Source organism: Electrona antarctica, assembly GCF_951216825.1.
Source record: "Electrona antarctica genome assembly, chromosome: 19".
NCBI classification, from domain to species: Eukaryota; Metazoa; Chordata; class Actinopteri; order Myctophiformes; family Myctophidae; genus Electrona; species Electrona antarctica.
This window is the reverse complement of record NC_136800.1, coordinates 10469902-10486246: the sequence shown is the minus strand read 5'-3', so window position 1 is coordinate 10486246 and position 16345 is coordinate 10469902. Positions and strand designations below refer to the sequence as shown.

General features: G+C 42.9%; 1 protein-coding gene across 2 annotated transcripts in view; it reads right to left on the bottom strand.

Moving 5' to 3' along the window:
• Positions 1–2939: 2939 nt before the first annotated feature.
• Positions 2940–16345, bottom strand: part of pth1r (parathyroid hormone 1 receptor) — an 88394-nt gene continuing 74988 nt past the window's right edge. For both annotated transcript variants that reach the window (XM_079488810.1, XM_079488811.1), the window contains exons 7-13: positions 11288–11441; positions 9549–9609; positions 8248–8314; positions 7998–8092; positions 6396–6537; positions 5181–5222; positions 2940–4894 (exon numbers count right to left, since the gene is read on the bottom strand). In XM_079488810.1, the coding sequence (XP_079344936.1) occupies positions 4532–4894; positions 5181–5222; positions 6396–6537; positions 7998–8092; positions 8248–8314; positions 9549–9609; positions 11288–11441 (924 nt within the window). In that variant the 3' untranslated portion in view covers positions 2940–4531. The remainder of the gene's footprint in view (positions 4895–5180; positions 5223–6395; positions 6538–7997; positions 8093–8247; positions 8315–9548; positions 9610–11287; positions 11442–16345) is intronic.

The following is a 16345-nucleotide window of genomic DNA, read 5'->3' as shown; positions in this document are numbered from 1 at the left end:
ATTTACTATTGGGGCTAAAAGAGAAGTCCTATCAGCTGTATTCTTAAATGTATTACCCAGTCCAGTTTATTATAACAGGAGGAATGATATTTATCATTTGAAAGTGAAGTAGGCAACATTTGATTCCAATTACATAATTAGCAACATGAAACTGTTTGCCTCAGTCAGTCTTTTCCTTTTCCACTATTGTGGGCTTCAGCCACCTGCAATTAGCGTTTCACTCAAGTCAAGTCATGTCCCAACCACGGCCCCCGGCCAGTCCAAGTCCCCATGGAAATGTTCAAGTCCAGTCCAAGTCTAGGTCTTAAAATGCCAAAACACACTCCCCAGAATTCCTATTGTGATATTTGGTTTTAGGTGCAGTGTGGTTCAATTTGTCTTTATTGGTGGCCCAATATAACCTGACTCCGCCAGATGGGGCAGCAGAGAGTACACTGGGTTCCCCCCTCCTGCTCCCATCTGGGAACTCTCAGGCAGACTTGATGCCCGGCCACAAAACGGCCTGGCCAATCAGCAGCAGCTTCTAGCAGCTTCTAGCAGCAGCTTCTAGCTGCTGATTGGCCAGGTCGTTTTGTGGCCCGGCATCAAGTCTGCCTTAGAGTTCCCAGATGGGAGCAGGAGGAGTGTACTCTCTGCTGCCCCATCTGGCGGAGTCAGGTTAGGCCCAATAGTGCCCATGGCTGATTCAGTGTGTAAAAGTCTATATGTATAAGCTTTGGGCAAGACAAGCCAATTATCTTTTCTAACATTTCTAAAAAGGTCAAAACTGTCGCGAGAAAACAGCATGCAGGATGTCAAAGTTCCTTTAAATTGATTCTAATGAAAAAATGTCAGATTAGTTAGATCTGCATAAGTTGTTTAAGTCACTTGTTTTCACTTAAATTCTATTATATTCACTAGTACAATACTGCTTCAACTAATAGTTATGAGCTATATGTCCTGCCTTAGCAGTTTTATTACATGTTTGTGTAGAAGCAAGTGTGGTTAATGTCTACTGTAACTGTAGAGTTTGCCTCGCTCTCTGAGACCATAATGGCTCCTGTTCTGGCTAATTTCACAACTACAGCAGTTCTAAGCAAACCGGCAGGTGGACTTCTACCTCAAAAGCTGAGTCCATTCCATTTCTCTTTAAACTTCATCTCCACAGTCAAAATACTCTGGTGGATTTTGACTATGTAGGGCAGGGGTGGGCAACTTTGACGATGGAGAGGGCCACTATATTTCCACACTCATTCCAGAGGGCCATATATTATTGTCGTAGCAAAAATAGCCGATCTACAAGCTCAAAACGCGTCGCAGCTCTATTATTATTTTCTATATTTGAATTGGAATCCTGAAAATTTACTTTTTTATGTAATTTCAAATGCCTTTAATTATACTTGTGTTGAGCAATGAGCTACTAATTTCGATACTAATTAAAGTGGGTCATGTTTGCATGTTGTGGAATTGTAACAGCTGAAACCAATTTTATATCAGTATTCTGACATTAACCTGAGGGCCACATTAAGTGAAGGTGGGGGCCGCATGTGGCCCCCGGGCCGCCAGTTGCCCACCCCTGATGTAGGGTGATAGTACAGTGTTCTGAGAGGCACCATACAGCTATCACATAAATTCCAAACAGACCTGTCAACAGATCACACAGTACAGTAAAGGTGAACAGTATTTAGCTGGCTGTTTAACAACATAATACTAGTATACATGAACAAAACAAAAACAACCTGGAGGTTAAGTAGGATAAGAAGAGAGACAGCTATAGAGCCAGAAAATGATGGACATAATTTTGGCACATTTGTGGTCCAGTAGGAAATAAATGGTTGGTATTGAAGACTTGGTAGCTCAGAAATTATAGCTTCATTGTGAGAAAGCCGTAATTGCTGATAATTAGTTGTCTGCAACATTTTGGTGACAGGTGGCCTCTCGCTCGAGACACTTTTGAGTCTAAAGTCAATTACCATTTAAGTCCGAGTAGTTAGCAAGTCAGTAATTTTCCTCTCCATGGAGGCTGAGAATGTCAACCCGCCACGCAAGCTTACCAGCCATTTTACTTTTTTTATGATGCTGTTGAAACCTTTCATTAGACATATTGGCACTGCAAAAAATACTGTGCAACTCATTCTGCTGTTTCTTCTTTGGTATACGAGGAATGTGCCCTAATCTGTAAACCATGAAATCAATACAAATAGCCACACTTTCTGAAATATTAGATATAAAATGCACAGGACACAACATTTTAAGACTGGCGAATCACTTGAAAGACAAAATATTATGTACAGAATCTGATACACGCTGTACTAAAACATGCAGTTGCATGAAGGAATAAATTAAACAAAGTCATTTTGGAATAAACTGAAGTGATGTAACAAAAACAATTACTCTAACTAAACTTGTTACGGTATTATTTTCACAGAACAGATATTCAGTTCTTTTGGTGAACCCTCCACTGAGCATGTTTTAGTCTAATAGACGTCTAAAAATGGGCTAAAAATGAAAGTTTGTCAGTGGTCTAGGCTAAGCTTAGACCGCTTAAAGGACCACTTCAACACTTTTCAACTTCTCTTCCTATAATTGGTCCTAACTAATGTTCATGATAAAATACCACCATTTTTTCCTACTCAGTCTGTGTCTCATAGGAAGGCTGTGGGCAGTTCAGAAACCCGGCCACCAGTGACATCATCGATGGTGAATCCAAGCTAATAGAAACGGCAGGCTTTCTTTTCCTGAAAAGTTGCAATGCAAAAGTTGAAGCTATCGTTCTCACGATAATACAAATCTAAATATATTTTAAAACAAATCTTGTTTTAAAAAAAATCTGCCTAATGATGATGTCACTGGTGGACGGGTGTCCGAACTGCCCAAAGCCCTCCTATGAGACACAGACTGAGTAGGAAAAAATTGTGGTGTTTTATCGTCTAATAGACGACTATTGCACGGACATGTGAAAACTGCGTTTAAGGTATTTTTTTTTTTAGAATGCTTCATTACATTTTTTGATTAAAAGTTAATCTCCCTTAACTGTCAATGTGTTCATTAGTTTTACTGTAGACTATATACAGTACGGAACATTTCCAATAATCTGTAGCTAAAAACAAAACAAGAAACACTTTCAGTACCGGTACATCAAAACATAGTTTGAATACATAAACATGAACACGTTTAGCTCACAACTAGAATGGATTTATCATCTTTGTAAACATTGTGACTTCTATTCATATGTATACATATCATATATATACACAAAAAAAAGCAGCAGAACACTGGACCATATGTAAAATATTTTGTGTGCTATTCTTTCATAATTTATATACAAAGTCTCGCTTGGATCTGTTGTGGAATTTGAGAATTTCGCGGAATCCTCTCTAAGTAACATCCCATTGGACAATAATATAAACATTTACTGTAACTTGTGTTTTTGAGTGCTTTGCCTTGAATGGTTAACGGCCATGCTTTCTCCCGCGCGTGCGTTTAATTTAGGTCCAGTCCTATTTTAAAAAACGCACACGCGGGCCGTGCGTTTAGGGTAAACGCGCGAGAAAAGCCTGGTGTATCGTGGCCGTAAGACAACGTGATACCATATCGGATGTTGCCTCTGTACCACTAAACCCCCTATAGGGAAATAAGTTATAATACTGTTGGTTTATAGCATTATAGCATTATGTCACCAAATATTGACATAGAAAACAGAAAATCTAATAATGAACAATCATGAAATCCGTTAACACTGAATGGGTGAACGCCAAATACTATACAAACATATGAAAATCATTTAGTCGTAAGACCACCCTCCCGTATGCTGGCCACACTAAAACACCACTTCAACAATAATAACGCAATAATGGAGGGACTTCAATTACCTGAGTCTTGTTCCCTTTTACACTGGATCTGAATTGAGTCCATGCAGAGGAATTGAAATGCCACACTACAGAGAGACTTACAGTTTCCTCCCAATGAAAAGCAATTGTACTGACGTTCTGTACATGGAGCCTATTAGCCAACTCACCTGAGCCGATACATTGCAGACGTGCCGTTTCAATCTGAAGACGATGCTCAGCTCGGTGTGCTCAACAGGAGGGGATTAAGACAGATAATGAACCCCCGAGTCTGTTGAATAAGACAATAACTGAGTAAAGTAAATAACACAAAGTACTTTTGCCAGTGGAAAACAATTAGGTGATGCCAGTCTATTTTCTGTTTTCACACATTCAGTATGGTAGGTAGTGGGTGATAAATTGATGGCAGTATTTGCTACAACAGAGAAGGTCATCATTGCTCCCCCCCGACCCCTAATAAAGGTGGCCCACTTTAAAACAGTGATGCCCCCTTCCTTTGCCTTGGGGCCTCATCAGTCCAAAAAAATGTCCAGGCGCGATTCACAGGAGAAGAAAAAACACAAATGGCAGTGATGACGGTCGGATGTATGTAGTAGACTTCTTCAGGAACGGAGAGAGATTATGACCCCGACTGTTCCATGCTTGTATTCCATGTCAATGTCCTTCACATGGCCGCCATGCTGTAGGCCCGGGTACAGAGGAGGTCACATGACCGTCTCCCTCTCCTCCTCCACCACGGGAGAAGGTTTGTCCTCCTCAGCGGGCCTCGTGTGGGCAGAGTGCTCCTCTTCCGGGATGTGGAGCTCCTGCCCCGACGAGGGCATGGAGTTCTCGGAAACGGAGCCATTCTTCACGTACCCCGGGAGGTTCCGATGCCCGTTGGCGGGCGCGGGTCCCAGTCGCGTGGTGAGGTGCACGGCCAGCGGGCCCCGGGCTGTGACGTTGGTCACGCTGGTGTGCGACACCATGGGTCCATAGCTGTACGTGTTACTGCCGCTCCGAGCCTTCCTTTTGAAGTCCAGAGCTAGTGTCCTCCTGCTCCAAGACTTCTTGATCTCCGCTTGGACCTTAAGAGAATACGACAAGTCATACCGTAAATATGCATATAATTATTGTTCAGAGTTTACTGTCTCTGATGACAATCGTTGTCAGTGTGTGGTTATTCTTTGTTTACTTTGGACTGTCTTTTTACCTGTATATATGATCGTAGTATAGGGCTTCAAACGTTCTTTGAAATACTTTGAATGTAAGCAAGATGCTATACGATCTAAGTTGTATTCTTTATTTTCATTGGGCCTCGTATTATAAGCGAAGACTATGCACAAAACGTAAAATGCTGGCAAAAGTTCTTACCTCCCCATTGCAGAAGCAGTAAATAATTGCGACGAATAAACCCTGGAAAAGAAAACAAATGTCAGTCGTTCCAACTCATACGGTACGCGAGTTGTGCTGTATCTGTTATAGTGGTCAGTAACTGGGGGTAGCATCCTCACTCCTCACTGCCCACACTAGCTCACTAGCAGCATCATTTTTTTAATTTTTTTAATACTGTACACACTGTACAGAACCCCAAAAGGGGTTCCCGTACAGAAGGGTTAACATAAACACAAGTATGTACTTTTAGTATGCAGATTACAATAGGTGATATTGTGTCCTACATGTAAATTGTATAGTTTTATACTGTGTTAAATAAATACTAGAAAACGAAATCCGGTGTGTCTCAGGAGTGGACTCTGTAACTTGACATGGAAACGCTGTCTCCCATCATCTGAGTTGCTCCAGCGCATTCTTTGTTCACGACATTACCATCCCTGGTCTACATACAGCACCATATTTGATGCCCACCCCTAAATACTCACTCTCTCACATGTTTTTTTTTCTTCGTTTAGTGTAGTTAGTCAGACAGGGCAGCCCACACTAAGACAGATGCACGGTTCCTATTTCTGGCATGGATGTCATTATAGGCAAAATAATTCCAGAAATGTAAAATCAAAATAAATTCCAAAAAATATTTTTGAAATAGGGTCCATATCAATCCTAGTCCAACTATATTTATAGAGCAATTAAGGGACATAATTACAAACACAAAACAAGTTGTAACTCAAATAAGGATCATAAAACACAAATAAGGTCATAAAACTGAAATAACCCACACAATTCAGATCAATAAAACTCACAACAACAAAGTGTAAAACTCTCAAACAGGGTGAAGAGCTCGGGAATAAAAATGGGTTTTTTAAGACATTGCAAAGAGGATCAGCTCAACATGGGAGGGGAGCTCATTCCATATAGTTTGGGGGCAGCAACAGAGAAGGCTCGCTCCCCCTATGTTTAAGCCTCATCCTGGGGACAACCAAAAGCAGCTTTGCCTGCTGATCTCAACGACCTTGAGGGGACTTAATCATTTAAGGAGGCGATTTAAGTGGTTAAATCCTGGATAAGCTCTGCGCCGGGTTCATTGAAGACTTCAGGGAGAGAAATCAATGTGTGGACCACAGGCAGCACATGGGGTTCATTTCCCATACAGTCCTGTCTGGCTCACTGCTGCTGTGGCCCCGTTGGTCTCACCTGAAAGGAGTTGAACAGCATCTCATAGTGCATCTGGATCTGCCACGGTATTCCAGACACCTCTGTGTACGGCATGCCCATGAACACGATATAGTGAACGCCGAATAGTGGCATGAGCACCAGTGTTGACTTTAAAAGTTTTCTGCAAGTTCAAAAAAGAATGAGCATGGATATTATTATTATTATTATTATTATCACTGCAACAAAAATGTCACATTTCATTTTTTTTAAATAGCATATTAATTATATACATAAAGCCAATTCCAGAATGACATTCGATTAAGCTTAAATGTCTTTATGAAAGGCTTTGTCTCAAATCCCTATGACTGACATGAAGACGGTACAGAGATCTGAAAATTGGTGTTAAAACTGTCTCAGTGCCACAGGACGCCTTTGGACGCCTGCCCCTGGTGGCCGTGAGTGCCATTGGCGCCTTTGGACGCCTTTTTGAAGAAAAAAAAAATATTTTATCCATATTTTGAAAATTGCTCTAATCTGCATGTCAAGTGATGACATGCACATTACATGCACAATAGAATTTCATTTTCTTTCTTTTATTTATAATGGGATTCGGTGGCAACGAGGGCCAAAACTGGTGTTCACCAGGTGGCACTGAAGTGTTCCACTTTCTATGTTCTAGAAATCCAGAAGCTGCATTCTGAATGATCTTCAGTATGTAGAGTCTGATAGAGACCTGAGATTAAAAAGGCATGGATGCAGTAAACAATTTTGTAATGCATGAGGACATTTCCAAGAGGCTTCATTCACTAGTTGAGGCAATTGGTGATAATAAGGGCCTTTTATTTGTTTATATTGTGTTTAGGATCCAAGATGGCCACAGCACCAGGAGGCGACATACCAAAGCCTACACGGGTTGTGCAGTCGACGGTTAAACCTAACCCTATAACCTTAACCTCAGTAAACGTAACTTGTCCGGGGGCGTGGTTATAAACACAACCCGTGTAGGAATTAGTATGTAGCCACCAGGGGGGGGTGGGGCGGAGGTGAGTGGGCGGGGTTGACATATGCCCTTACTGGGCTGCATTCAAGACACTTGCCTTGTGTCTGACACCTGACTTGTGTCTGAACACAGCTTTGATGGATGTGTTCTGCCACCCTCCCCCCAATCAAACAAAATGTTTGATCAAACCATATGGGCTTCCATTGATAATGCATTGGAGCGGCCATTAAACACAGACACAAGACAAACACAAGACAGGTGTCTTGAATGACTGTGAATGCAGCCCAGTAAGGCCACCCCCTCCTGGTGCTGCGGCCATCTTGGATCCTAAACACAATATAAACAAATGGGAGAAGGGTGGGGCCGAGAAAGGCCCTTAAGACCTGCCCTACTCTGCCTCTCATTGGTGGTTGAATTTGTTCTGAGGGTGGCGGATAAGCCAATTGTTATTATTGATTTATTCCATAGTATAAACCTGCGTAAATGTTTAAAATGTGTCAATCTAAAACTAGACTAACACTAAAACATTCCAGGCGACTAAAATGTGACTAAAACTAAATGAAAACTATTCAAAGGACTATGACAAAAAAAACGAAATACAAAAAGTGATGTCAAAAATCAACCCTGCACGGTGCCGGTACCTGTACTGTTGTCTAGTGTCACATCGTCCAGCATTCGTTTCCCGTAGTTTCGTTGCTAAGACTCGGATGATATTCAGAAATAGCACAAAATTGACCTGGGAAGAAAAGGAAGGCACACGATGACGTGAGTGTGTCAAACGCGACGAGGCTCAATCAAAACAGCCCCATTACTTGACAGGTGCTGCAAAAGATAATACAGTTTCCCCCTCTGCGGGGGGGAAGGATGCCGGGGAACATCACATGTACTTACCACCGTGGCTGTGAGAATCGGCACTTGAACTATCCATTTTAAACTGCCTGCACTTAGGTCCCAACACCTGCATTGGATAAACAACAACACACTGTAGATCACCAGAGTATATAACCCATTTGGACTTGAGGCCGATTCTAAAAAGATTGATTCTAAAAACAGTTTTCTGGTGCTCAACCTTTTTCATGTCAAGGACCCCCAAAAATATATGTAATTGCATGGCCGCCGACCCCCATCTTAAAAAAATGTTGTTCCAGGGACCCCCCCCCCCCCTCCATAAGCAAAGATTTGAGTTAAAAAAACGTTCGTTCTGAATGAATATATATTCAAAGATTTGCGTCACATTTTCACGATATTTAAAAAATAGCAGATCTACAAGCTCGTAGCGCGGCACTCGTTGCCGTGCTATGAGCTTGTAGATCTGTTATTTTTCAATAGCTAAACATAATGCTTTAAAACACCAAAAGGGGTTCCCGCCCTGAATGGGATAACACACGTCACGTGAGGCGTCAGACTGCTTGAGATTACTGTGCTGTAGGAGGCCACCTGTTTCACTGTTGATTGAGTCTAATACCACCTCTTTTCACCAAGCCTTTTTTCCCCCCCGTCTTTCCAAAAATGACTTTGAGTTCTCTCAAATGTCTAGACTTGTCATATAACAGTAAAGTGGACCATTACGGTTTAAAAGTGGGCTCCTAAAACATTTCTGTTATTGTAAAGGGCCATATACGTCAAAACATCTCATTGTATTTTCCCATTAATGGCCTCCGGTCATTCAAATGTTACCGACGTTTTCTCCAGGGAATAATTTCAGAAAGACTGCTCAAAATCACTTCAAACTTTAAATATATATATATATATATATATATATATATATATATATATATATATTAAAAAAAACGTTATTATATAGTATTAAAACACAACAATACCATAACTTGGTTAACGTTGGTTTACCTATCTGAAACAAGTTTCATTAAGCCTACGTAAGAAATAAATGATATCCAGTGGCTTTCTCAAAAATGAAACAAACCACGGTAATTGCTTTGGGGAATAGTTGCTAATAGTGTATGTGTATACTGTGAGTCATAGTCAACAGGCTAAATATGCCAGGTGATTGTTTGTTGGCTTGATAATAGAGTGCATTTGGGAAATGGTCAGAAATAGAGAAGATAGCATATCTACGAGCTCACAACGCGTTGTGATGCGACCGCGTTGTGAGCTTCTGGTTCTTCTGCCTGACAGTGGTGGATATACAGTACAATGTAGAATTTGATACGTGTGTGTACAGTATAACTCACTCTGTGTCTGCCAAGGTAGCTCTAACACTCGCCCAGACTGTCACAAACATAGCCGGAACACCTGAGGATGAAATTGAATATTATATTAGGGAAATAATGGAGTAAAGGAACTTCAGTCAGACAACTCAAGAAGGATGTAATATATATTTTATTGAATATAGATGAGCAATGCAGTATATTTATTATGGTTTGGCGATGTATTGGATCTGCTTTTTAGGTACTCAGATCAAGCGCATCAGTCCCGGCCATAGGGACTCCGAATCCCCCGTACCTAAACAGTAGATCCAAAACGACAGGTGGTAGCTGGGGTGGAGGTGGGTGAGCAGCAGGTTTGTATACAGCGGCACGCTGATACAGCAGCAGCAAGCAAGCAAGCAGGCAGAGGAATGCAAACCTCCGGTTAAAGTAGCCGGTATGAAGATGGAGTGAGTGTGTGAATCATGTGAATGAGAGCGTGATGCTGAGGCGGCCCAATTAACGGCCGGCAGCGACTGAACTGAGGTTCCCTGACTGAACTTGCTCTGCGCATGTCTACGACAGGCACAAATGCTCATTAAACATAAACCACTTTTCGTGTGGCGAACATTTGTCAGAATCTTCAATCTGTATGACATGTCCAAAAGAGACAACATGTAGTCCAGGAAGTAAATGAGCCCAGTGTCCATGACGAGATTACCTTTTACGCAGAGCCTGGGAGTCGATGGTCACTGAGGGGGCGCTTGTTTGACAGGCGGCCGGATTAAGGTTGGTGAGGGGTCCGTTAAAACGACCGGATTAAGGTTGGTGAGGGATGCGCTGCTCCGTGCTTGCGGCTATGGTTAGGGTTTGAGGTAGGTTGTCGTTCGGTAGTAGCCGGCGCTGTAGAACAAGCGTCCCATCAGCGCCCATCGAAACCGAGGCTCTGCGCTTAAGGGCGTCCCGTCCATGACATCAGAGACACTGGGCTCACTGCTAAAATCTAAAATATCTAAAACCACGTATTACTATTGCTATTATACTATTACACACATAAAGACCCCCCAGGAACGTGTTCTAAATATTCTAAACGTCATTAACATTAATATATGTTTTTGCAAAAAGGGTGAAGTGTCCCGTTAAATTAAATCCAAATAAGGTCTGCACTGATACTGAAGCTTTAATAGTAATAATGAAGCTCTAATAATAACAGCAACATGGACAGTATGATACGAGCCTGCATGTCATTTAGCTAATTATGTCACTTAGATCATTGCAGTGAGGACAATGTGCACCACAGCATCCACATTGTATGCGCTGTGCTTATAGAAAGAACACGCACAGTGTGTACAATGCAGGAGCTGTAAAGCATGCTTTTCCTGATGATCAGTTTGCACTACTGTGCTCTGTTACTTGGGGTTCATTTATGTATCAGCGAACGGACATAATTTACTATGAAAACTACATATATATTTTGGTATATATATTTATATATTTTTTCAGATTTTTTTACACAGGCACACACACACATGCACGCAGCACGCAATGCACGCACCACGCACCAAACAAACACTATAACTTAGATGATTTGCCATACACTAGTCCATGGTGCATAGTAAAACGTGTGTCTTACAGATTTATATCAGAATCAGACTTTTAGACAGACACACGCACGCACGCACATTAGTGAATGTGTCCCAAATGCCCAAATCTATTCAATTGAAATGTTTGGGATGCCGGCATAATAAACATGGGGGCACCACTAAGAGATAAGCAGAACTCACCCCATCCAATTAGTGTGAATCCCCACAGATACTTCCTGTCTGAGAAGAAGGTCATGAAGATGAGGCTGTGGAGGTACAGGCCCTCCACGAGGATCCAGTAGTGGCTGGTGGCCAGAAAGTAGAGGAACAGCGTCACGGCCACCTTGCAGCCAATCTGTGTGCACCAAATGACACAATGACAGATTTGATTAACCTATGTTTCTATGTCTCAGTGGCTCTCAGACTATTTCATGTCAAGGACCCCGAAAATGATATGCATTCGGCCGCCGACCTCCATCTCAAAATATGTTGTTCCAGGGACCCCCCCCCCCCCCCCCCCAGAAGCAAAGATTTGAGTGAAAAACGTTCACTCTGAATGTTCACTCTTTTCTCTCTTGCTTCTGAAGAAGGCGGTCGCATCTCTTTTCTCTCCCTCCCTTGCTTGCTTCGCCTAACCCCCCCCCCCCCCCCTTTTTCTTTTGGAGTGGAGAAATCAGTTTTTGGCGCTGCGTAACGCTGGCTGCTTAAATTTCCCCTCAGGGATTAATAAAGTATCTATCTATCTATCTATCTATCTATGTATCTATCAAAATATATATATTCAAAGATTTGCGGCACATTTTCAAGATTGAAAAAAAATAGCAGATCTACAAGCTCATAGCGCAGCGCTATTTTTCAACAGCTAAAGTTTAAAATAATGGTTCAAGTTGTTTAAAGCTAAGGCGACACAGATGAGTCCTCAGGTCTAAATGGGTTAAAGGATACATTGTTCATCAACAACAATAACCCAACATGTTTTATGTTTAGTTTGGCCTTCTACTGTATATACAGTACACACAGCAGAGAAAGGGAGCGAACTAATGGAGTGCAGGAAGATCTGCCTCAAGTTTTAATGCCAAGAAAAAAGTATCTTTAACATTGCCAGGACAAAATCATTGCCACTGCCAACGGGACAAGGTGCTCGAGATAGTCAAGGACTTCAAATATCTTGGTGCAAGGACTGCACCGACGGAACAGCTAGACGCCTTGCATGGGATGAGGAGAGTGTGGAAATCTGACATGGGGAGATATGACCTTCAAGTGGCGGCCGTTTGTAGCTACAGTGGAGTCAGTACTACTGTATGGGGCCGAGACATCAACGCTCACAGACAGTACAGCAGGAAAAGGCCCTGGATGGCGTCTAAACAATGCTACAAATGGCACTATAGGTGTCACATGGGAGGACCACATCAGAAACATGGACCTCTATGTGGGGGGGATGGGGGGATGGGGGGGGCTCCCACGGGTCACAGACGAGGTCAGAGAGAGAAGGATGTGGCTGTCTGAGCACCGGGTTAGGCAGTAGGAACTGGTGGCAAGCAAACTGACACTGTGGAAGGCTAACATAATAGTGAGAGCTGTTAGCAAAACAATGTGGACACGGCTGACAAAAGTGCCACATTTTTTGACACAAGCTCTCCGTCACCATACGTTTCATTTTGGAAGGGGGCCACGTCCAATTGAGTAGCTTAATGCCAGTTCAGTCAGACAACTCACGAATAGATTTAACCAATATTTATTATAGAATGAGAATACAAGTGTGCATATAATATTTTATGCTACATGCTACATTTATGCTACATTTTTCTCCCTGCTCGGCACAATCAAACACCATCGATAAACATTAAGAGCAGGGAGATAGATATACAATAAACCCCCCCCCCCCATGGGGAACATAAATAACAGAGCCCACCGATGGTGCTGGGGTGGTGGTGGGAGCAAACATCACGTAACAGCAACCAGGAGCCATAAGCAGACGGAAGGCAGGAAGAACATGCAGTCTAGTGAGCTTAAGTATCCCGCCCAATGGTTCAGCTGACTGCCACATCAGCGAATGACGTGTGGGTCTTGCACACACTGAATACATCCACATAGTAATGCAGCATATTTTATTAACCCCTTGAGTACAGTATATGAATGCGCCCTTGAGCACGGCATGAAACCCCTCGAGTATATCTGACTGAACTAACTCCGCAAGCTACGTATCATTTATGTGATGACCTCATCATATTTGTGATGATTTGTGGCATCACATTTGGGCACGTGGCTATGGCTATTTTTAGCCCAAGGATTGTTTTTCGTGCAAAACTACTAATGCTTGGAATGGATTCAGAACCATGAAAACGCAGTAGTTTGACATGTCACATGAACTTAAACATAATGAAATTTTGATTATTTTTTGCATTAGATAGGTTGGCTGGTGATAACTGGCATTAAGCTACTGAATTGGACGTGGCCTTTGCCAGCCGTGTCCACATTTCTCTAAAATATGGCCCTAAGCTCCCTCACTATAAGGCCCAGCCGGGAAGAGAAAGAGGCGCACCACCTACCTACGCAGACACACACTGCAGCACCGCCACCACAGCAGAGCTAACAACACCGCAGAGCTCAGGACATTGATGCTAGAGAGGAGAGGGTGCGAAGGCCTTCGATTCAGGAGTCCCGAGTCGATGTTTGGCTAGTACGCACTTTCGCATTGCGTCGCATATTGATTTACCTATGTGGTTCATTTAGCATTTTACAAGTGAAGCCATTCATCCTTCAAATAATAAACTGTATGTGACAGCTTCATTTGTCATTTTTGAAGGCTGTCTAATGGGCTGTACTGTACTTGCCATTAATGTTTTGTCATACTTCCGTGATCCAGAGTCTCGTCCCTGATTATATTAGGAGCTGCATCCTTTGTCAATTAGGTGCTAGTTCCACACAGATTGTGGCTGTCGCGCACTCTCTGACCAGACTGCAGTCAAAGTCAAAGTTGTACGATTTGTCACACACGTTACCGTAGTGAAATTTGTTCTCCTCATTTGACCCATCTCTTGGAGCGGTGAGCCGCAGCCAAGGAGCGGTGAGCTGCAGCCGTGCCGCGCTCGGGAATCATTTGATTAGTAGATTTTACCCCCCAATCCAACCCTTTGATGCTGAGTGTCACGCAGGGAGGCATTGGGTCCCATTTTTACAGTCTTTGGTATGACCCGGCCGGGGATCGAACCCCCGACCTCCCAGTTTCAGGGCGGACACTCTAACCACAATGCCACTGAGCTGGTTAGCCAGTGCAGCCTGTGAAACTGATCTTAGTAAAAAACAAAAACAAAAAATAAAAAAACGGACCAGAGCGTGTATGAGCAATGGTACAACAACACACAGAGACCCTGGGTGTCTCGGCTCAAATCCAATTAGTATATTCCATGTGGGTTTGGTGCGCGAAAAGCTTAAGGAGGTCTATTGATTCCACCAATGAAAGCTACAGCTAAAATCAGCCTCCATGCCTCAGTGACTCAAACCACATGTAAAGGCAGTTGGGAGTTAATTCCTTGCAGCACTCCATTCTCACATCACTCGTGTTGACGATATCAAGATCTTCCAGTTACTATCACCTCTAATCATTATTGCTATTTTGCTTTGTGCTGTAGGAGTTTGCCTTTATTTGAAGTTCCATCATAGATTCCATATGGATGGATTGTCCCTTTAGTGAACCCCGTCGAGTCTGCATGGAACTGTGCGTCACAACCGGGTTGAGCACGGAACAAAGACTGCCAGGTTTAAAGGGTTGGATTCCCATTGAGGCCAACCAAAATGACTCCACTCATTGCGCTGCAGGGCACTTTGGAATGAAAAGCCCATGCTGTTGTTAAGTTAGTGCATAAATTCACAGGGACAAGTATTTAGGAGACCGGTCTGTCCACATGCATAACAGCGGATACCACCTGCCTTCCTTCTTTTCTTACACACACCACGCTACCACCCTCTAGTGGGTGGATGCCAAACATAATCTGAACACAACATCTCCCCTTTTCAATAAAGCCAAAGCTTAATAACAACACAAAACAAAATGTTCTCAAAGACTTCTTGCATAACACTGTAGCCTATTCAAATCACAGCAGGCAAATAATCCTGTATTAGCTTTGTACTAGCTGGCAACCAATTTACCAACCCATGCATGAAAACAGACAACCAAATAGTAGTAGTCAACCAAAATGTAAAGATGCATACAATCATTTTTTTCTTTTCTCTCTCTCTCTTTTTTTTTAAAACACAGTCCTTAGCCTATCTAAGCAAGTTCCAACCCCTGAGGTCTAGTCCAGAACATAGTCTTTGGTCCAGGCAGGAGCATTCTTATCCCTGGAAGGTCTGCATTGTCCATCAGTCCCTAGACGGGGTCGGCATTGTCCATCAGTCCCTAGACGGGCATTGATCTCCGGCTGGGGATTCTGCAGTCTTCTGTCCATATCCATTCCCGTGTCCAACACTGGTAGCACAGACAGGTGTGATGCATTCCAGGTCCTCCCATCGTCCAGTAGGTACGTGTGGGGACTCTTCTGTCTCACCACTGTCTGGGGTGCTGTGAACTTTTGTTCCCCCTTTTTAACTCTCCATGGCTTCCTGACTCGAACCTGATCTCCAGGGTGAAAGTGCTGGTGTTTTGCACTTCTCCGCACATATGTGTACTGTTTAAGTTTCTCCTGTTTGTCTTTCACCCTCTCTCTTACAGCACCTTCATGCACTGTGGCAGGAATGACATCCAGGATCTGTAGTTTTGTTCTCATGTGTCTTCCATGGAGTAGGTATGATGGACTGACTCCAGTGGTTGCGTGCGGGGTTGCTCTGTAATCCATAAGGAAGGATCGTATGAATGACTTCCAGGGTATGCCTTGTATTGAAGCAGTTTGCAGACAGTCTTTCAGCACCCTGTTGAACCGTTCAACTTCTCCATTAGCACGGGGATAGTACACAGATGCTCTCAGGTGCACAATTTATCTTTGTTTGAGAAAGTCCTTGAACTCAGCAGAGGTAAATTGAGAACCATTGTAGCTCACAATTTCCCGCACATTTCCTTCACGTGAAAAGATTGCTGTCAGGAACTGGATAATCATCGCAGTGTCAACGTGTGTGACAAAAGCAACTTCTGGCCATTTGCTGTAGTAATCCACCAGTGTAATTGCAAACCTGCAGTCTCTCTGTGCATTTTCAAAGGGTCCAACAATGTCAATGGCAATTTTTTCCCAGGCAGCTGTAGGTAATGGAACAGGATGCAGTGGG